A 23,746-nucleotide genomic window follows, 5' to 3' on the forward strand; every position below is an offset into this window, starting at 1 on the left:
TATATACGATTAAATTAAATTAAATAAAGAAACTAGGACTAAATATACAGAAAAATTGCAACACTTTTCATATTTTACTTAAATATTTAAGAACCGTGTTATGCGTATGTCTCTATTACTGGGCATATTGTATATTGCAGATTAAAGGGTTAAATGTCCTCCTCAAATATTGTATAGAATAACTGCAAAACAATGGTGACATTTAGCTTCTGTACCGATGTAACATACCTCTAATCCCTTTCCATTCGCACATTCCATGGCAGCCAAGGGGTTCAGGATTACACTAATAGAAACATGTACTGTAGTTACACAATGCACCCCCCCCCCCCCCTCCACTCCTCACTCACCCCACAATAACAAGCATTTGTTTTACCACTTCAAGCAATCACTCAGTAATTGCCCCCCATAATTACAACTGAGAAATGTCATTGTACTTTTGTAAATATTGGATTAGCTTTTTCATTGACCAAACTCTTTCGCGAAGATCCACAGTTAAGGTTTGGTCTAAGCCTAATGGTCAATAGGTAGAGAGCAACATGCCAAGGTGTTAACTCGTGTTATCGTTGTTACTGGGTTATCTCTGATCTTGCCAGCATTTTAGGAAATAAAATCCACTGAACGTTTGACTTCCAGCTCAAACAAACACTGAAGGGTGTTGAAGAGTATTAAAGCTCCTAACTACTATATATCCAATTTCAACGCCAATTTCCCAATATTGCATTAGCCTCCTTACCCGAAAAAAATCAAGTTCCAATTTCCTTCCCTCTGTGTAACCTGAAATACCTACTAATCAATTTATACAAAGCTAGTTACCGATCCACAAAGCAACGGGATCTGGTGGATATTTAACAAACCATAATTTCCCCTTTTGGGATTATTTACTTTAATTCATTTACCAAAAGAAAAAAAAAATCTTTAAATTCGGCTCCTTACTTGTGTTTTACATTTGTGTGTGTAATATAATACTTCCCAGTTCATTTGTCAGCGCTCTGCTGTCTTGTGCTATTTTGAAGGACAGAACACAATTGAGGCATTGAAAAATGTTGATATACAAAAGACATTGTATCCGGCAGTCAATGTAAATATTCAATTAATTATGACGTCCAGATTTTTTTTCCTTCTCGCTCTCTCTCTTTTTTTCTACTCCTATGTGTGTGAAACAAGTAGAATCACTTCTTTTCTTGTCCATTATTGTAGGTTTATATCGATTTTCCCAACACTTTTGTTAATATGTAACAGACTAAACCGATTACAGGTGGCAGCAGGTGCATCTATAGTCAGAAATCTTAGGTACAGTTGATCCAATATTCTCTTCGACAGTTCTGCCCTCACTAAAAAGGAAGACACGGATACAATGGGTCAGATCTAATAATTACTTGCACCACTAGAATTTTATTTAATGTACAATTTGCTGCAGGAGATTCGCCGCATAGCATTATATAAATCATGACGCATTGGGGGCACTATGAAAAGTATATAGACTATAAAAATATTAAAAAAAACCCTACACTGTTAAAAGTATACAACATATTTCTTATAGTATTAAATATATTTAAAAAAAATACTACTAAAAGTATGAAAAATCTTATACTTTTAAATTATTTAAAAAAAATTCTCATGGTATTAAAAGTATATATAAAAAAATGTATTATAAATATTTGAAACTAACAAAAATATATAAAACATATACTATAAAATTAAATGTATGGAAATCCTATAGAAGCGAAACTATAATTCTGATGTTTCCATAAAGTGACATTTTATTTATGGTCTTGTATCTATAGAGACAGTGTCTAATTTCCTGTGGAAGGACAAACTTGTCAGAGGACACTGACAAAAAGGAGGCCTGTTATCCCTTAGGCTTTTTTTTTCTTCCACACGAATAAATATAGCACGAATTTTTAATTCGTCTTCCTTTCACAGACAACAATGCTGGTTTTGAATGCTGGACACAATTTGGGTTTTGTGAGACTGTCTTTCCACCCTCCCTCAGCCCAGCTGTCCATATGGAATACAGCGTGTACAAGTTGGATCACAATGGAGCCAACTGACAGGCACAACAAAACAGCTAGGACAGTTCACCCTGACTCTGGGATGCACTGCTACTGATAAACGAATTCAATGGCAACCAGGAAAAAAAGAATAGAGAGGCAAAAAAACACTATCTTTCTCTGTGTTCCCCATGGGTAGCTTTCATTTGGCCTTCTTAATATGCACGCCTCTTACATCCTCAACTATCAGCCTTTCTCTTTGTGTTGTTTTGTCATGTCTACTGTATATTGTTCAAAGATAGACTGCACAAACTGCCCCATTAGAGTGTAAGATTTAAGGCCAGTGGGGTTAGGGCCACACAAGACTTGCCTGCTTTTATTGACTCAGGTACAAGCTGCAAGTCAAAGGGATTTTTTTTGTAGCCTAATTTGAAATAGCTAGGCATAACCATCAGTATATATATATATATATATATATATATATATATATATATATATACATATATATATATATATGTGTGTGTGTGTGTGTGTGTGTGTGTGTGTGTGTACATACATATATATGTGTATATATACACACACACACACACACACACACACACACACACACACACACACACACACACATATATAGTGAGATATGTGTATGTATATATATATATATTCCATGTGTCTATAATATACTGTATTTTGTTACATAGAATGTAACTTCATACATAAAGGGAATGTGGAGAACAACACAAAATAACACACACACACACACACACACACACACACACACACACACACACACACACACACACACACACACACTCTCACTCACTCACTCACTCACTCACTCACACACACTTGTTTTCCGGAAATGGAATATATTTTTAAAAGTGTGTTATTGTGTGTCATTTTTTAAAGAAACTTAACATTGCAGGATAATGTAGATAAAATACCTAAGGACCTATTATTTGTCATTAGATACAAGGTTAATTTGTGCATCCCACATGTAAATTTGATTACCTCTTACAATTAGTTATTAAAACACATTTAACACTGACTCACAGAGTGCCAGGGAGGGTTGGAGATAGATAATCTTGCCACAATTGAATTAAGTGTTATAGCGATAACCCTTTCATTTAGGAATTCTAACTTTACATTTCTGCAGGCACTCATGACTATCTACTTGCCATTTTTTATGTGTAGGATATTAAATAGCCTAACATTTGGAGAGTTTTCGCCTTGGGAGACTATCGCTATTAATATCTAAGTAATCGTCATATTACGTAAAACAATTTAAGTACAATTAAAATTTACAATTAAACCCAGGGAATAATTTAGCACATTGAATACAAAATAATATATACTAAACACACTTGTAGTTAGTTAAACCATAACAATTTGCCTTACTATATGGTATATTAAAGTTTCACTCATTTGAAGGTTATTATGAGACAATTATCCGTGCAAAAATAGTAAGAAAAAAAAAGGAAAGAAATGGAAATAGCAGAAAAAAAAGAAAATGTATTATAAATCCTAGAACAAATATTTTAAGTCACATGAAGTAAAAAAGGGTTTCTTCCACTTTGTGTAAATTATCCAACATTAAGTGCTGTTCATATTGTGAGAGATTGAAAGCTTTCCCTGCTGAAGGATCTCTTTGCTGATTATAGTAAGTGGGTCTACTGCCTCTCCACATAGATAAATAAAGCAATTCTAACCAACCAAACCGATGGCACTAAAAATAACATCATTTTAGAAACTTAACAATGGTAAAAATAAATAACCATTTTTTTATTGTTTAGTCTTGGACTAGGTGTAGCTGTTACACATGGTGGTTCTATTCAGAATCTTTTCACATACAAATATTAATAAGCCTTTGCCTATCTTTACTACTGTAATAATGATAATAATAATAATAATAATAATAATAATAATAATAATAATAATTCAGAAAGGCGAGGTTGGCTTGCACAGCAGCAGTTAATATTTTAATTCCTATCCAAAAAGTCAAACACAAATTCTTTATTTTTTAAAACATCATTTTATTAAAATTCTTATAAAAATTGAAAATCTCCCAAGGATGCGTTTTTTATTTTTCCTCTTTTTTTTTTTTTTTAAACCATACATAACAATCAGTTGTATATCTCTAAGTAGATGACTTTGAAATGTATCTTTGTTGTTGCGTTGTTTTGGGGATGCAGTTGCATAAAAAACGCCCTGAAGGTTACTGATGACAATAACCACAAATATTTACAAAAAAAAAGCTAATAGTTCGCCAGAATTTATACATGGCCATAAATATTTAAAGTTTCATATAAAATTAAGGAAACAAAATTCTCTATTTTTTTTTGTAAAGTGATCCCACTTGCTTTATATTTGACCGACAACATCTCTACAGCACACAAACATACTGTACAAAAAAAAATGAAATTTTTTTTTCAAAAATAAATCACAAAAGCAGAATTATTTTCCTCTTGAACTTGTAGGTAGGTAGGCAGGGTCACTGGCATGGTTCAGTTTTGTAAACATGGCGCACAAGATACCAGAAGGATAATGTTTTGAGGATGATTTTACCTCCCATAGAAATAGAAAAAATAATAACCCCCCCCCCCATACACGCAAAAATAATAATAATAAGATCAATAATAATAATAATAATAATAATAATAATTATAATAATAATAATAATAATAATAATTATAATAATAATAATAATAATAATAACTCTTCTTTTTTTTACCCAACAGTCTTTTTCAACTTTTTGCAGCAGTCTGTAAATAAAAGTTCACCAAGTCCACTGTTGGGCTTGAACCAAATGATGAGCTGTTGGGTACTGGGGGTTACTGGCAGAGCTGTAGTGGGCATTATATTGCATATGCTGTAATGACTGGGCGCTATATGCTGAGAAAGGGATGCCAGCCGGGAACGTGGCTGCTAAGTCCTGAGCTTTGAGCGTGTGACATGGTTTGCCATCCCTGACTAGGACAGGCACTGCCACCCGTCTAGGGGAGGGTAGAGGAGTGACTTCCATACCTTTCTCTGCCCGTGCCCTCTTCATCTTGTACCTGTGGTTCTGGAACCAGATCTTCACCTGTGTGGGTGTGAGCCGGATCAGACTGGCCAGGTGCTCTCTCTCAGGGGCTGAGAGGTACCTCTGCTGCCTAAATCTCCTTTCCAGTTCATAAGTCTGTGCCTTGGAGAACAGCACCCGTCTCTTTCTTTTCTTCCCAGAGTCCGCATTGCTTGAAGTTTCCTTGTCGTTGTCTGGGGACTCGTCAGCAGAGGGTTCAGGGGATTTGGGCGAGGAGTCCTGTTGGGAATTGCTGGATGCAAACCCGTGCACTGCAGGGATAAATGAGGATGGATGTGACCATCAAGAAGTAACAATACATATAGCAAATTACAGAACATTATTATGGTAATTGTTCCATTCACAAGCAAATACATACACTGCACACAGGCAAATACATAAACTGCACACATGTTACTATATAAATGTGTGTGTCTGTACACATACGTGTGTGTATGTATATATATATATATATATATATATATTCACACACACACACACACACACACACACACACACACACACACACACACACACACACACACACACACACGTATGTGTACAGACACAAACATACACCTCACTCTATGTCCATCATTCAGCATGTCTACATAAAATGAATAGTCTATACGATATCAATCTATGAGAAGGCATTTGACGCTTCGCCTACATATCATAGCTGTGCACACTCTAGGCTTTTAGGCGTTTGAGAAACATAATAAACCTGTGAATGATGAGAAGTTTAGAAGTTGCTCTCACTGGCTGCAGGGACTATTTCTGTCCTAGATACGTGGATTGATTTTAAAGAATAATCAACAATTCGTTCATTGATGAGCACAGCCCCAACCTCGTGTAGACATTTTATTCTGCCAACAAGTCTGATCTTCCAACTACACACAAAGGTCCCTCTGTGAGGGGAATGTGTCAGCTTGTGTCTCAGAAACTGCTAGTTATCGCTTATTTTTTGTTTCATTTGGAATTTGAAGAGATAACAGAGGGATATGGCATGCAATGTAACTGGGGGGTGGGGCGGGGGGATTCTACACCAAATAATGCCTATATTTTCCAGATTGATCATACACAGCCAAATTCATCATCACATAACACAGCTCAGCAAACAACCAGGGTAGGACAGCCTAAGTGCCAGGTACTTACAGGAATACTGGATGCTCTCAGTAGTAGCCAGCCATCGTGTATAAGGATTATCACTGTTGTCATAGAATGGGTTTTTCAAAGGCAGACCTTGCACGGTATCTATGCTGCTTTGCCCTAAACCTCCAGATTTTTTGGGGGGCTCAGTCGCTTCTGCGTCTTCATCCGCCCCCTCAGTAATGGATCCTTCTTCATCATTGGTGTCAGGCAGGTCTAAAATGTCCTTGACAGAAAACCCAGTCTTTGTGTTGGTGATAGAGGACATGTTCTACTCAAATGGTTGCAGGAAAACTTGAATCACCAGAGATGACAAATCCTCTTTGCAACAGAAAAAAAATCAGGATAGGAGGAAAAATAAATAAATAACCAAACAGCAACAGGAACAGCAGCAGCAAAAAAAAAAAAAAAAAAAAAAAGCCACAACAGCAACAGGAAAAGGAGCAGCACCACACACAGAAGGGATCACAGGCAGGGGCTGAAGCGCTGTGTGGATCTGCTGCAGATGGGAGATAATCAGAGAGTGTCCTCTGAAATAGTTTGTAACTCCAGGAAAAATGCCAAAGTGCTCTTACTTCAGGGTCTGGCTGAAGCACACTGAGCTGTTGCTTGCTGCCTGAAAAAAATAAGCCATTGCTGGAGTGATCAGTCCATATAAGGTTGGTCCCCACACATGAACCTGCAGAGAGGAGAAAAAGTACATTAAAATCGCGAAAGCTTGGCCACGTGTGGGCGGGTCCTGGGAGTCAAGTGGATGAAGACAGTGTTTGCAGATGTGAAATTGTGGGTTTTGGGGAGATCGGCGCCTTTACCATTGGTGCTTCAGCACATGATGAGTGGTATAACGTGTCAATTAATTACAAAGATGGGGAGGGCCTTTTTACATAGTATTTACATACAAAGGACCTCCAAGTAGCTGATATTCTCCACACTTGAGACCACGTTTAAACAAATTGTCTCCCTCTCTTGTCTCTCTCCCTGCACTCATCCTCATTCTTCGCAGCTGTAGGGAGAAGGGAGCTTTGCAGCCAGGCAGAATATTGAGTATTTACAGAAACAGCTAAACTAGATTAGTGGCAAGAAGACCTATTCAAGATATTGGCTGTTACCTAAACAAGATGCTTTTGAAATGGCAAGAGACCAACTTATGTAAACCGCTTAGGTCAATATTGTGGTTGGGGCTTAAGGATGAGTAGTATAAATTAAACAGTAAGTAATTAATTCGACTTTGCTCCAAAATAAACCAAAGTGTGGAGAAATGTAATCATTCTGTATCCTGGCTTGTGTGGGAGGTTTGTACTCTGTGGAAGGTAAACCACAGCTCTTGTAATGTCTTCCTGGCACAGTAACCTTTTTTAAAAAAAAAAAAATGAACTGACTCATAAAACTTAGAAGGTTTTTCATTAGAAAATGCGACCATTTAAAGCAATGTGTATCCTATTAATGATGGTAAATACGACTGAGATAAAATAAGTGCATTATTATTATTATTATTATTATTATTATCCAATTAAAAAGAAAAATGCACATTTAGCAATATTCTCAAATACCATTAATTAAATCGAAATAAAACGACATCGTTACATATACTATATACGTATTTGTGATTGTGTGTGTGTGCGTATATATATATAGTACTTGTGTGTGTGTGTATATATATATATATATGTGTGTGTGTGTGTGTGTATATATATATATGTTATAAATGCCTATTGTGCCCTATTATTCGGCCTATATGTGTGCGCTTCTATCTATCTATCTATCTATCTATCTATCTATCTATCTATCTATCTAGTGCCTTATTACTCACTTTACAATTTATTGTTAATTTTGTATTATTTAGTAATTTAGAGTAAATGTCTTTTTGCTAGAAAAAAAAATGAGCAGAGGTAACTTCAGTGTATTGTTCCTTATTGTTCCATATTATTGATACATATTCTAAGGGCAGCCATAAGGTTAGTGACCAAAGATTTGCATACAGTTAGGCGGCTGCCGGTGCTGGTCTTGGGGGTGGTGGTCTGGGGAAATTCTCAGACTTTCTCCCACAACTGTATTGCAAGCAAAAAAGAAAAAAAGAAAAAAGGTCTTTGAGACTCGGAGAGGGGGGAAAAAAAACTAATGGATTATTGTTGATCAGCTGATTTCAGTATCTCTGTGCCTCCCATCTAGTATGTGATGTGTGTGACAATGCATTGGGTTTTAGCATCCTGGGTGGTCGGACCCGGGCAAATACAAATACAAACCGATTGCTAAGCTGCGGACAATGGGCGAAATGTAGACAAATGTCCGGCTCCTGTTGGATGCTTTTGTCAGGGCTCAGTTTTTGCATTTATTTTAGTGGCGAAATAATACATGATTGACGCCCTCTTACAATGTGTTCTAACTGTTTGGGATAAATCTGAGGTTGTTGCTAGTTGTCATGGCATTCAACCTCTTTCAATGGGGCTATCTCTTCATTCATTTCTCAGCCCTGCTTCAGCATTAACCCGTACTCGGCCACTTTACAAGTTCACTTGGCAAATAAATGGTTAAGTTACTTATTGCTTATAAAATAACATGTGTGTGTGTGTGTGTGTGTGTGTGTGTGTGTGTGTGTGTGTGTGTGTGTAACAGAGGCTATTAGCACGTATATCACATCTAATAAATGGTAAAACAGATCTGGTACACCTATGCACCATCCCAACGCAATATTATACCAGATAATGCTAATCTATATTGACAATTGATTTTTTTTTCTAGCCTATACTAATTAAAATATCTACATAATTACTTTTGTCATACTTTAAAAATATATGTATAAAAAAATGAAACAGACTAGTTAAATCGAGATATCCTTGTCACAAGTGGAGTTTATTCTATCAACATCTTGGCTCACTCCTAAACGAACTGCATAATGGTGGAATTATGGGTGGAGATGCTGTTGACAGAAAGATCAGATGATGTCTTGTTACATCTCATTAACACCAAGCAAACCAATCTGTTACTTTTTCGGTGTTATATAGAACTTGTTCCATTTTCCCTTGGACCACCTGATAGGTAAATATATTTTTCGGTACAAGGACAGGGCAGTTATTAGTCACACCAAATGTAAATACAAAGCACACAAGAGGACTCCACTCATTTGCTATGGTGGGATCAAGCATTAAACGACCGACAGGAAAAGTAGTCAACCTCATAATCCAGCATTTTAAGAGTGCATTCTATAGCTGTAAGCCCTTTTTCAAATTTACAAGCACTGAGAATTAGGCGATGAGTAGTATTTTATTTTAAGTAAGTATCAGGCCTGTCTGAGTCATATGACTCTAAACTGCCCTCTTCCCCACTAAGCATCATATTAAATGCCATTTTAGGAGTCATATATGAAACAAAACATAACTATACTGAAGAAGGTAATTACTCACCGGCTATGCAATACCCTTCAAATGGCTGCAGGGAATAATTGCAAGACGTTAAGATGAACGATGAATCGGTATTTGCGTTTTATGTGCCCCCTTTTGTTGTGTTTAATAGTTTGTTACGAGGAGTAACTACTGGTTGGATTCTGTGTTACTTTAAAAAAAAAATCCATTTAGAGCTATACAAATTAAGTAGCACGTAAAGAGCATAACATGAGTTTATACTGCAGTACAATATTATAGGCTGCGCAAATGTGTGGCTGTCAATAGATGATTTTTTTTAACATTAAACTTAGGCACACTATAATAGTAGCATATACACACACACACACACACACACACACACACACACACACACACACACACACACACACACACACACACACACACACACACACACACACTATATATACATAGCGTTACCCTATAAATTAGTAATTCTTTTAAACAAATTTGTGTCATCATGTGCAAAAATTGTTTAGTAAAACAATCGCAGTGTTCACTCATGTTATATTCTGAACATTGACGTTGCTGTGAGGAGTAAGACAAAGATACTGCAGTGATAATGATCAACTCATCTTCTTATATTAGGATCGGTGTTCAGTTGAGGAATAGCCCCCATTCAGTGATCAAAGTAATTCATGGATTTGTTAAACAGTTTCTGTTTTTGGAAGTGAAACATTAATATCTAACATTAGCAGTGCTCTCAGCTATTCTATCTTCATATATGGAGCTAGGTGAATAGGAACTATTTTATTAAGTTGCTATAGATTTATATATAAATATCAGATGCATATATTAAATACTCTGTAAGAGTATTAAGTTTATCATCTGGGAATGGCTTGTGTACTGATGTCACCCACAGAAGAACCAATGTGTCCTGCTGTTGCCATCTCTTAATGATCATCTTATTCCAAGTTAATTAATTATGTAATTTATATATTTCTCTGGCACTTTCTACAATATAGCCAAAAACACAACATTGGTGACCCAATACATAGAAGAAGCAGAGAGACTGTGTTTGGGGTGACCTGGACATGCAGTAGATGAAGTAGAAGGCTGGCGTTTGGGAGAACCATTACCTAGGTGAAGCGGAGTGGTGACCCGCTACATAGATCATGTAGAGGGCTAATGTTTGGGGTGATCTGTACATAGATGAAATAGAGGGCTACTGTTTGGGGTAACCTGTACATACAGTAGTTGAAGATGAAGCGGAGGTGTGAATCGGTACATAGATGGAGCAGTGGGGTAATATTCGGAGTGACCCGGAACATAGAAGAAGCAGAGGGCTAGTGTTTTGGAAAAACTCGTACAGTATATACAGGAAGCAGAGGGCCACAGCGGGGAAAGCCAGTACATAGGTGAGGAGGACCAGTGTTTGGAGGAACCAATGCATAGATAAAGCAATAGGATAGTGTTTGGGGTCACCAGGTGCATAGATGAGGAGGATTAGTGTTTGGAGAGAAGCAGAACACACAGGTAGGAGATGGCTGGTGTCTGGAGCGAACCAGTACATGTATGAAGCACAGTGTTAATTAGAGTTTGGGATAATCCAGCATCTACAGTAGATGAGGAGGGTTCGTGTGTGGGAAGAACCATTACATAGAAGTAGCAAAAGGTTAGTGTTTGGGGAGAACCAGTACATAGATGAAGCACAAGGGTTAGTGTTTGGGAAGAACCATTACATGAAGGTAGCAAAGTGTGTGGGGAGAATCAGGACATAGATGAAGCAGTGTGTTAGTGTTTGGAGAGAACCATTACATAGATGAAGCACATGGGTTAGTGTTTGGGAAGAAGCATTACGTAGGGGTAGCAAAGGGTTAGTGTGTTGGGAGAGCCAGTCCATAGATGAAGCAGAGGGTTAGGGTGTGGTAGAACCAGTACATAGATGAAGCAGAGGGTTAGTGTTTGGGAAGAACCATTACATAGAGGTAGCAAAGGGTTAGTGTTTGTGAACACATAGATGAAGCAGAGGGTTACTGTGTGGGAGAACCAGTACATAGTTGAAGCAGAGGGTTAGTGTTTGGGAAGAACCATTACATAGAGGTAGCAAAGGGTTAGTGTTTGTGAAGAAACAGTACATAGACGAAGCGGAGGGTTAGTGTTTGTGGAGAAAAAGTACAAAGATAAAGCAGAGGGTTAGTGTTCGTGGCGAATCAGTACATAAATGAAGTGGAGGGTTAGTGTTTGTGAAGAATCAGTACATAGACGAAGCAAAGGGTTAGTGTTTGGGGAGAATAAGTACATAAATGAAGCGGAAGGTTAATGTTGGAAAGAATAAGAACACAAATGAAGTGGAGGGTTAATGTTTGGGGAGAATAAGTACATAAATGAAGCGGAAGGTTAGTGTTGGGAAGAATAAGTACATAAATGAAGCAGAGGGTTAGTGTTTGTGGTGAGCCAGTAAGTAGAGGTATTAGAGAGTAGGTATTTGGGTAGAACCAGCACATAGAGTACGGATAGGGTTAGTTGTGTGGTGATTGAGAGAGTTGTGGGATTATTTGAACAAGTGAGCAAGGAGGAAAGCGATGTGATCGGGATAAGTGTTTGCACTTAAAGTCAAGTGCTCTCTGCTGTATTTACCTGTTTACTTTTACAGGTAGCTTAACACAAGTGATCAGTCTTTTAGGCTGGAGTAGGGTGCCTTTCTATTAATCAATAGATCTCTATGTCCAAATCGCTCCCACGTCTGCTCTATTTTTATTCTCTCTCCCTCTATTAAAGTCCATTCTTTCTTACTTTAGTATGAAGAGCGTTGCATACATTTGAATCCAATCCTGCTCGATAATATATTCTCTGCTCTTGTAAATTAATATATTTTCTGAATATCAAACGTATTTTTTTTCTTATCATCAACATCTGTCCTTTAAACCTCCCTCATTCATGTCTCGTTATCGTGTCTCCCTAGCACCCATTATTCTGCCTCTCTGACACTTACACTCATCCCTCATTTTTACTATCTCCCCCCATCTCCATCTCTTCTTCTCCTCATCTCTCCAATATTCTCTCGCTCCCCAGCCTGTCCTCTGTCTCTGTCTCTCTATGGGTTTATTTCTTAATCTCTCTTAAAACCTATTTTTCCCTTACTCACCATTATTTTCCTATTTATGTATTGAAAGTTCCTTGATAATGACCTGTCTTTTTTTGACAATTGGATTATAACACCGCCAGAGCATTTTTAGAGCATGTTTCTTCCCCCATGTATCAGAAGATTATCTCATACAAATGCATGAAGTGCATCACTGTATATTTTTATTTAATGAAAGTTGTTCCGACATGTATTTTTATGGGGTGATAGCAAACACAAGCAGCTTCTTAAATAACATCCAAAAGTTGTAATGGTAAAATACAGGGTGCACTACAATATAAACACTTTTTTTTGATGGCAGATGAAAAAAATAATTCTCATTGCCATGCTGCTGTTGCCTTGTCGGTCCTTCCTTGACATATACTTTTAATATCTGATGTGAGTATAATGGATGTGGATTGATAAAGCTTGTGTAATTTCGTTCATTAAAGTGCTCAATAGCATCATTATATCTCATACAGGATGACATATAAGGCTGACCCGCTGCTCATTACAAAACACACAACAGATAACAAGCTTCACGTGGATTACAGTATTGTTTGAATAGTTCTAAGGTGCAGGCAATTGTTTTTTATATTATTTTTTATTCATCCATTCACTTCAGACAAACAAAACATTACACCTTAACGCACTGTTGAGGATTAGAGATGCTGACAAAAGCTTTGTGGGGCCCGGGTACTCTACTCCCATCTATGACCGATTGATACACTTAAAAACCAACTTGGACGAAACACACAGTTCAATTTAGCGCTGACAATTATTCCTGAGACAATCTCAGCAGCAAACAGGCGTTTATAAATAAGACAAGCACAAAGCAAAGACGTACACCACTGCCAGCTCTCAGATTGACATAGAAAGGATGAGTTAAAAGGTGTAACAATAACGAGGTGATCGGTAATCGTGCTGCTATTAATACACTCACCGAGGAGTCACCTGAAATATTTAGCTTCTATTATTTTATTTAAATATTCGCATTTAAAAAAAAAAATCTCTCACACGCAATACAGAATAAAGGAATAAGTAATTGTAGGTCATTAAGTGGCCAGTTACTAATTAACAAAACTATGACAGGATTGTGTACGTGTTAATCTGGCTTTAACAAGTCTGATAAAGACCATGATCTACCCAACTCCACATTGGTGGACGCATTCACTCCAAGGAAATTGCACCATTAACACATTACATTTAACATAATACAATCTGTGTGTGTGTGTGTGTGTGTGTCTATCTATAAGATAGTCACACACACACACACACACACACACACACACACACACACACACACACACACACACACACACGTATAGATAGATAAATATATAAATACAAATATATATTTCCACTTCTCGAGATGGGTTAGTATAAATGTAGTTTATCATCCATAAATTCTAATGAAATTCATGGCACCTTAGGCACTATCTCTGACAAGATATTAATTATTTGTTCCAAATACAAAGATCTAAATTGCCATTTCTATTCTTTTTCTATTCTTTTTCTCACAGAAGATAGGTATATAAAACCATCCTAAGAACACAATAGGTAATAAACTGTAGTGAAAAAAATCAGTATTTTCTTTGTATCAGACACATTCCAGGATGTGGACAGTGCATCCTGAGGCTACAGAGGGGGACTTAAGCTAAATCCAATTTGTAGCAAAGATTTGGGAGTTCGCGCACAATGCAGGCAACGTTAATGAATGCAGCAGCGCCCGCTTATTGTATCGCGGCAAACACACATACAACGCAAAGCTGAGACATCGCCCGCGGGCGTGTTTGTTTTATCTGCTGTCCATTATGAGTGTTTAATATGAAAATCAAAGTCGTTGTTTCCTTTAGGCAAACATTTTGGCTTTATTCATCTTCTCTGCTCTAGAATTGATTAAATATATCACAAGGAGATTATAGGCAGCGTAATTTTCCCTAAGGAAACAGTCATTTCAAGTCCAGCACGATAAAGCGCTGCATTTTATGGCCCGATTTCACGTTATTTCTATATAATGAAATATAATGCTTGCAGCATAGCCTTATCTAAATGTGGTTGGTATAAAACGGCCCCTGCAGAACATTTGTTAGAGGATTGAGCCAAGCTGTGATAATGAATGAAGTATACAGAGATACACACCTTTAAACGAATTGGATGTGATATCCAATGCATGGGATAAACAGGATTTGTTATGGAAAATTAAGATACGGAGAATGCATGCAAAGAAAGGCTCATTCAATATATGCGCTCTTCATAAAGTTAATGGCGCTGCATTCATCATACATGATGGATATAACACAGGGAAGAAATCGTCTTGGTAGAAATGCAGTTTAGGATAAATATGCTGAACATAGAGCAACATTACTGATCCTCCAGCGGTCCCTACTGACTCAAAAGAGAATTGCCCAATTCTTCTCATCCTCTTTCTCCCATTCCAGCATGACAGGACACGGCAAAGGCAACCTGCTCTTCTCACATATTAAATTGTTCTACAGGATGCGGGAAACCCATACATCTCTACAGTATAGGTCAGAAACAGATGCATTCTTGATACAGACTGATGCTTCAATAACGCAGGTAAATTAGAAGATTCATTTACAGAATAAGAACTTGCATAAAAGAAAAATGCACAATCACATGCCATAACCCATCAGATCTTGTCTAAAAATACACATACTATAAAACCCAGAACAACTTGACAGAGAATTGTGCTTGATTTATTAAACGGTTATCTCCAACACGCCATCTGCACAGCACTAGTGCCATTTATTAATGAGTCTTCACCTGTCTTCTCCAACGCTCCACTAAATCACCGCTCAACAGCGACGTTATCTGAGCACTATACAGTCCATCTACAATGGTGGAACCACCTGCTGCCCCTAAGAGATGAACTTCCACCTTTTATAAATCCTATGGGGATAAAAAAAAAAATCCTTTTTAAAAAATACACAATCGCCCACGTGTTATTTAATAACGTCATTGAGGGTGCATTAAAACCCAGATCACATAAATTTATAAGTAACATTTGCAGGCTTGCAGTCCATAAAATGATGCTAGATATTTATTTTGCAATCTACAGCTTACATCAAACGATTTGCAGCCTCTTTGTGCACTTGCAAAATATTAATCCCGTCTTTCAGGGGAAACAACTGCTCAAGAATAGAGATGTGAGAGTTTAGTGCAGCTAGAGAAAATCATCTCACCTGGTGGCAGATGAAAGGAGGGAGCCAGTAGGGGAACAGCTGGGGCAGTGATGTTGTTCAGCTTCCCAAAGGTAAGTAAGGAGGAGGCGCAGAGACAGATAAGGTAGCTGATTTGCTGCACTCTAGGTGCAAGAGCTGACACTCTACTGCACTTCTCTCACTGTGCAAATACATCTGTCCTTCTCTTCAATTGACCCACATGTCTCTTCTCTCTCATACTCTCCTTTCTGCTCCTATCTATTCCTTTCCGTGCTCCACACACACAGACTGACTGTCACCCACCCCCACTCTCTTAAATTGCAGGATCTGTTTGCTTTCCTTCCCAGTGACGTGAGTCAAAATATTGGCCATATGTTCATCGGTAATAAATTGGTGGTAAACGCAAACACTCTTTTCCCTTGATAGCTTTCATCTGGCATATACCTGTCTTTGTTTTCTAGTGGCTGTTCTAGCCCCTGTACTTATTATTATGCCTAATGCTAGATGTAAGGGGAGCAGAGATAGGTACATGTCATGCTGAATAGTTGTGATATGGATTCTTTAGTTGTGTTTTGTTTGTAATAAATATCTGGGTAGTCATGCTTTAATAAGGCCAAGTAGCCAGCTGTAGCACCATATTTTAGTGTGATCCACAGTTTACATTAGATCTGGGTATATGACCTCTGATAGCACATGCTTTGGTAGGTAAAGACTTAAGCTTTAGTTTCCACTAACAAGTTGGTATGAACAGAATTTCTGGTCCGTTACTTGGAGTCGAGGAATGGATGGAGCACTCAACCAACATCAGAATTATGCATAGCCATGTATTTCATGTGCTCTGTTTTGTGTGTGTGTGTGTGTGTGTGTGTTTGTGTGCGTGTATATATATATATATATATATATATATATATAGGTGTGGTACGTGTGACTGGCATTTGGGATGACGGTGGTCAAAAGACTGATACCGGCATCCAGATGCTGTCCTTACTTACCCATCCCCCCTCCCCCCAACCCTCCCTTCCTGCAGTCTAACACTAAACCCCCCCCCCACACACACACAGACTAACCCTAACCTTCCCTGGTGATACCTAAACCTAACCCCCCCTCTCCAGAGCCCAACCCTCCCCTCTGCAGCCCAACCCTCCCCGGTGGTGCCTAACCTTAACCCCCCCTCCCTACAGCCTAACCCGAAGCCTCCTCCCCCACACACACCCTAACCCTATCCTCTCCGGTGGTGCCTAAAATTAACCACCCCTCCCCTGCGGCTTAACCCTAGGAGTCTCTGGCATACTTACATTCGGGATGTTGGCTGTCGGGATTCCAGCATTGGCAGTCAGGGTGATATCAGGATTCTAGTGCAGGCATTCTGGTGCTAGGATTTCATCTGTTGGCATCCAGACTACCTACACCCTGACCGCACCCCATAAATATATCCTATATAATAAAAGACTAATGCTGTTCCTCACCTCTATGGGGGGTCTGGCAACAGGCATGTATATATATATTTGGTCCGGAGATTTGCAGAAAAATATTGGCATTGTAATTGGTTGCTTCGTTTCGAGGCTATGCGGCAAAATGTTTGTCTGCCATTAACAGTGAATCACCATTGTGCATTTGTTGAACTCTGCCCGTGCACCTGCTGAGTGATCTGGAACATGTAACCTGCTGGGTGGTCTTAATTTGCGGCCACCCACTAAGCAGGACATTTTTGACTCTTAAGGGGGCGAAAATGGGTAAAATGTTCTGCTCAACCAACCTTTGCCCAGTTGGAACCGGGCACATAAGCTAGTATCTCATTAATAGCAGTTCATAGAAAGAAAAGCAAGATAAAATGATAAATAATAACTTTCTTATTACAGCTTTTGGGTTCTAGTCAACATTCACAATGTTGACAATCAAAATATCAATGCCAAAATGTTGACATGTTCTGATTGTTGACATTTAGGAAGTTGGCATGTTTAAAATGTTGACCTATAACATGTCGATATCTACAATGTTGATGCTGACTTTGTGTTGTTGTGCTCAAAATGTCGACAGTAACATGCAATTAGGGTTAGGGTTAGTTTTAAGATAAAATAGTACTGTTGACATTCACAATGTCATCATTCTAAAAATGAAAACCTAATGTTAGTGACAACATTGTGAACCTGTAGACATGCTGAATATGATGACATTATCACATTATGGCATTTCGACATATTATACCCAACCTCACTGATTGATAGTAAAAAACAGCACATAAAATTTTGTAATGACACTACACTTTCAAATCTTCATGACTAAAGGTTTTTATACACTTTTAAATTAGTTTGTTTAAGTACCTCAGAAGCCACCACAGGATGGTGCTAAAGGTGCACACGCTCCTTCTCTCCCCCTGACTACACACAAAAGTAGGTGGAGTCTAAATCTAGAAGCAAAGTGATTGCATTGGCGAACACTTTTATTTTTACCCATCTCAGGCACATGATTCTATTGGAACCCCTGAACCCCTGTCCCTGCATGTTATATTCTTATCACTCATTACTAATCTTAAATGGTGCGCCAACCAATCAGCTCACAACTGTAATTTTTAAAAATGCATGACAGAAGCTGATTGGTTGAAACACTGGTTTAGATTTGTAATGAGTGGAGATGTTCGGATTCCATGGAAAATGAACACACCCAAACTTAGCTATTATGATTTGATCCAAGCTCCAGCTGAGGTCTTCCTGCTGTGTTCGGATCCCAAAACTAGGCAAAATGCCATCTTTCCAGTGCCGGATCGCACATGTTTTGGATAACATATAAGTCCCACCTCATGATTGGGCACCATTTCACATAGGAGACTGGAGGGAGAGTGTGGCTGCTGTGAGCCACTGCACTGTGTAAAAAAAATGCCATTAGGAACACTGTATAATTAATTTCACACCCATGGGAGATCAGAGGGAGAGGATGCTTCACTGATGCACTGAGTTAAAAAAAAAATAACAACATAATTTTAGGGTGCCAATATTACTAGGAGTACTGTGTTTTTAGAAACAATTCTCAGATGTAAAAAACTAATTTTTAGGCTAGTGTGTGTAAAAAATAAAATGAATCCTAAATATGTCGATAGAAGAGCAGGAGCAGCAACCCAGTAATAGTGCTGGGGCTGTTGCTAGTCATGATAGTACTTTTACATCTACTACAGCCAGTGGGCAAGGGGAAAGAATGTTAAAGAAAGGGCACCTTAAATTGAAACAATATGTCACAATGTTAAAGAAAACATCAACTCTAATTATAAAGGGAATGTTTAATAATGAAAAACATAACATTGCAAACATAACATACACCACACACAGTGGCAAGGAAAGTTTTAAGCCATGGCTTTTCTTTGTGAGTGGTGGTCCTGCTAGTGCTATTGCTGTCTCATGTACTAGAATGCCTATTGTGGAAGCCAGTGCCAAACACAGTAGGGCATCCTATTCTGTAACCTCACATGATGATGCAACACCTTCTTGCTAGAGTCTGGAAGAGGTGTCACCTGTTAAACATGCAAATCATTGCACAAAACCCCCCACTAAGGCTGAAGAACAAACTGTGTGTTCACAAACTTCACAAATCCCAGAAGAGAGTCTAAGGGTGTCCGCAAGTGCTATGTCTGAATCTGACATTTCTAACACTGCACTGACAGAGAAGCCTCTTTCCACCATTGCTGTACCCTCTGCAAATGTGGGGATTAGCAGCACATGTAAAGATGGTGACAGAAATTGAGGCTGCTACTGTGCAAGTGCAACAGGATGAGGGCGATATTTATGTATCCGATTCTAATGAGGATGTTGATGATAAGGATGTTGTTTGTGTCAAAATAAGTCAGTAACCAGTGGCAACAGTTGGCCATTGTCATGCCTGGGCATAGGATGAACAAGGCCACCTCTTTATGTGGAATTATTTTTACCCAAATCCTGCCAACATTTGCCACACCATATTTGTGAAACCAAAGTAAGTAGAAGTAGGGATGTTATTCTACTTCCTGTTATGTCATTTGCAGTGAAATCATGCATTATTTTGGAAAAACTGAAAAATTCAGATAAAACAATATCAAGCAGTGAAGCTAACTCCCAACACTCAGCTAAATCCTAGCACATCCATCACCCCTGCCAAGACCTTAATCATCAATCTCCTAATTAACTTTCAGAGGTAGTTCACCTGCATCTTATTTACAAAGGCTGACTCTTCCCCTATCCATGATTTTCCTGAAGCATCCTTGTATGCTATGGCTGCTGCTGCTTCCTCTGGGGGTGACTCTTCATCCCAGAAAGGGACCAAGAAGTCTAGTAGTTTCAAACATCAATTGACTGTAAAACAATCCTTTGCAAGAGGAAAAAAGTATGAAAGCTGCCATCCAGCCACTGTATATTTGTTAGTGTAAGATAAACTGATCTGGAGTTTGCAGCTCTGCAGTGCAACTATTTATTTTCTTCGCTTATCTTTCAACCCTTGTCAGGAATCCTTGGCTATTAACATTCTGTTCTTTTATGGCTTCTTTATTTCTAAGTTGCTGCAAAACAGAGTCTTTTGACTCTCATAAGGCCATGTTTAAAAAGTAATTTGTTTAATCCATCAATCAATCAATCAATCAATCAATTTCTCAATTAATCAATCACTCAATCATTTAATTATTTTCCTGCCTTCCACTACATACTCCACCTCTATTTCCCTGTTCTGTGCTCGGGCCTCTGATCTACTTGAGTAATAAAACGTTATTTCTGTGGGGTTGTATAGTTTTCTAATCTGCCACTGCTGTGTGACAATGTTTTATAGATGTGCTATATTCTTTTAAATTTCCTCATGTTTGTACTGCTGCTTTGTTGCTTAGATTAGCCAGCCAGCCAGCCTTTGAACAATATTAGTGAACAATATTGTGAGCTGTGAGGTGGTCAAAATTGACTGGAAATGAATGTTATTGAGGTTACTAATAACATAGGAACAATACAGTCCCAAATTACATGGTTTTAGCTGGGTTTTTTTTTTTTTACAAAAAAACCCCCTCAGATCCTAAACTAAAACCAAAACCAAAAAACTGTAGGATGGTATTGCCAAAACCAGAAAACAAAACATTGAGGGTGATTTTTGCAAAACCAAAGCCAAAACACGGGGGTGACACATGTCTAGTGTTGAGTGATAACAAGAATAAATCTTGTTAAATCTGCCCCATAATTTCCAATTTCTGTGATATGCGGAGATTAGAAATTATAATTATTGAGACCAATTCCAGAATATGCCCCACAGTCAGGTGTTTCAATCTTTAAGTATATGTTAAAGGGACTGGTAACAGGGAAAGGTATAGAAAAGTCATAAGTAAATTTCATTACTAAGGATGAGATGATATATATACAAACAGGGCATAGGTGTGCGCAGGGCCTTTATGAAAAATATGCTTGACAAAGCCATGCCCCCACATAAACACACCACCTGACAGAGATCACTCACCTCTTCCTAATGGCTGCCTGATGATGTGGCTATGTTGGATTGGAGCACCCACCTACACTGTTGCTACACTGATTAGATTTGGGCCATAGTATCATATCTAACACTAGTCAAATGCCAATTAATATTCTTAGCATTAGCAGTATTATGGGCAGTAACATGCCTTGCTGCAGAATTATGCAGGTGGATCAATAAATAAGTTAATAAGATCTCTCATTGTGTAAATGTATTCAACTCATACATATACGTATAATCTATTATGGCCTTGGTACAGATTATTTTTCCACATAGTCTTGACACTTGTCTAAGCATCTGTTCCAGTGGTACACCAAAACATCTATAACGGCACAGAAGAAATCAGTGTCAAGCCCAGCTGCTCATGAATGATGTTGCACTCAGTACCTACTGAGATGTCCAGTTTATCAACGATATCACTAACTTGAATGCATTTGTCCTCCTGAATCAAACCTTCAATGCGGAGCAAATTGTCATCTGTGGTAGATGTGCTTGGCCGGCTGGATCGCTGCTCATCTTGAACGTCTTTTGTGTTGTTATCAAAGGTAATGCACCAATCCATGACATGACGCTATCACCACACACTTTGACAAGTTGGAGATAAAGTTCAGCTGCTGATGTGCCATTTAGACGCAGAAATCTGATCACAGTATGCATCTTAATGTTTGACCATGTTCCGCCAGCCTCGCCATCTTACAACTGATGGGACAGTATTGTTGGCAGAGTGTACTGGGCTATCTGGTGCAGTGATATCAGTCCACACACTATGTGACTTAAACAGTAATGCAGGTTTATTTAGTGAACACAGGTGACTCAGATGTAACACTGATATCGGTAATCAGGAGCCCATATATCACATAAGGTAACAACATTAGGTAGTGGTACTTATCTGGAGATGTCTGTGGTGACAAAGCATGGAGGACTGCACAGCCGTGCAGTCTGACTCCCACTGTAAAGAAGATGATGCATGCAGTGGAACACTGTGAGTCTCTGTAGCTGAGATCTGCTCCCATTCTCAACTCTGCACACTTGTACACCAGGACTCTGTCTCTCAGTCTCTGTGTGTGTGTGTCACACTCTCCTCACTCTCCCCGAGATGGAGGAGCAGGAAACTAACATCATACAACTCCGCCTCCTTGTGACTCTTAGCACTAGAAGTTTAACACTAGGGGATGCACCCATAGACTGGTACAGAGAAGGAGGCAGGTACAGAGCGCACCATATCCTAACACTCCCCCTCACTCAAGACTGTCTCCGGTCACAAGTTTAAAGAACATGACATTTTATCAAACAAATCAATAAAGTCACTCCTGTAACCGAAAAACATAATGTGAAGCAAAAACAGTAAGACTAAATCAACATTAACCATATTCTAGTCCACATTCCATCAGGAATGCAAGTAGCATGTGTGATGACAGTCCTTTTGTCAACATGTCGGAAATATTTTCTTCACTTGCAACTTATTCCACATTGACAGACTTGTTTTCCACCAGCTCACAAATGAAATTATGTCTTATAGCAATGTGCTTAGACCATCCATGATGCTTTGTGCTACAAGAAAAATCAATTGCTCCCTTGTTATCACACTTTATGTTGATGATCTCACTGTGGAAAGGAAGACCTAATTTGCATAAAGTCTCTCTTATCCAAAGCACTTCTTTTGAAGTTTCTGTGAGTGCCATGTACTCTGCCTCTGTTGTAGAAAGGGTAACAGTGGGTTGTTTCCTACTTGCCCAGCTTACGGCTGCACCTGTTTATGAAAACAGGTATCCAGTATGGGGGCATGGCCAGGACGGGCAAGGAGTAGCACACACGCTGTGCAGCTCTCCAGCCACAATATCCTGCTGATCTATCCTGTTTTTCCCCCCTGGGACTACCTAGCGGACCACGGCTGTATGAACCTCTGGTGCCCCCCTGGAGTTATTTTGGATTGGCCACTGCTGCATTCTGAGCCATTCTGAGTGTGGGCTCAGTAGTGTGCTGGGCCCGCATGTGACGCCGCGGGCTCGCGCTCTCCCGGAAGTTCGTCCTTCCCGCCGCTCACCGCCACCCCCTGAAGCCAGCCGAGACATCTGCTATCGGGTGAGTGGTGAGTGAGACCACTGCTCCATTCGGCTGTGTGGACACCTGGTGCATCTTTTGGGTGACCGCTCTGCCCGTCCTGGTGTGTCTGCCTATGCAAGCCTGCGGCCCGCTTCCTGGTCTCCTGCCATTGTCTGTGGTGCCCGCATTCTCCTGTGAGAGCCTGAGGTAGCCAGAGGGCTGAGCTGCTGCTGGGAGGGGGGGGGGGAGATTAGTGGGAGCTTGTGCTAGGTGATCCCTGGAGTGTGTGCACCCTTCCCCCCTCCTCTTATCCTTGTATATTGGATTACCTGCTGCTGCCCATATTGATACAGAAATTGGGGTCCCTTTTCAAGTTCTGGAATCACCACAGT

The 23,746-nt window shown here is 39.0% G+C and overlaps 1 protein-coding gene and 1 long non-coding RNA gene across 5 annotated transcripts in view; one reads left to right on the plus strand and one right to left on the minus strand.

Annotated features, from left to right (window-relative positions):
* Positions 1-320: 320 nt before the first annotated feature.
* NKX2-2 (NK2 homeobox 2) lies at positions 321-16,074 on the minus strand. 4 transcript variants are annotated; one of them, XM_063918188.1, is made up of 4 exons: positions 15,870-16,074; positions 6,208-6,880; positions 5,016-5,324; positions 321-1,331 (listed from the first exon to the last, which is right to left on the minus strand). In XM_063918188.1, exons 2-4 carry the CDS (start codon positions 6,467-6,469, stop codon positions 1,189-1,191), a joined length of 714 nt encoding a protein of 237 aa, XP_063774258.1. In that variant the 5' UTR covers positions 6,470-6,880; positions 15,870-16,074; the 3' UTR covers positions 321-1,188. The 4 variants fall into 4 exon arrangements, with proteins under 4 accessions (XP_063774258.1, XP_063774259.1, XP_063774256.1 ...); XM_063918189.1 differs by having other exon boundaries at positions 1,255-1,331; positions 5,074-5,324; XM_063918186.1 differs by lacking the exon at positions 321-1,331 and having other exon boundaries at positions 4,712-5,324.
* Positions 15,854-23,746, plus strand: part of LOC134910317 (uncharacterized) — a 103,348-nt gene continuing 95,455 nt past the window's right edge. Inside the window, exon 1 of the long non-coding RNA XR_010176168.1 lies at positions 15,854-15,940. This is a non-coding gene — a long non-coding RNA (uncharacterized LOC134910317). The remainder of the gene's footprint in view (positions 15,941-23,746) is intronic.

The sequence above is a fragment of the Pseudophryne corroboree genome, chromosome 4 (genome assembly GCF_028390025.1).
Source record: "Pseudophryne corroboree isolate aPseCor3 chromosome 4, aPseCor3.hap2, whole genome shotgun sequence".
Taxonomy (NCBI): domain Eukaryota; kingdom Metazoa; phylum Chordata; class Amphibia; order Anura; family Myobatrachidae; genus Pseudophryne; species Pseudophryne corroboree.

Excerpts from the sequence above, each read along its gene's own strand:
- NKX2-2 (XM_063918186.1), bottom strand. The coding sequence starts at position 6,469 with ATGTCCTCTATCACCAACACAAAGACTGGGTTTTCTGTCAAGGACATT. Across the intron at positions 5,325-6,207 it reads TGAGAGCATCCAGTATTCCT|TGCACGGGTTTGCATCCAGC; the intron begins GTAAGTACCTGG and ends TTATCCCTGCAG.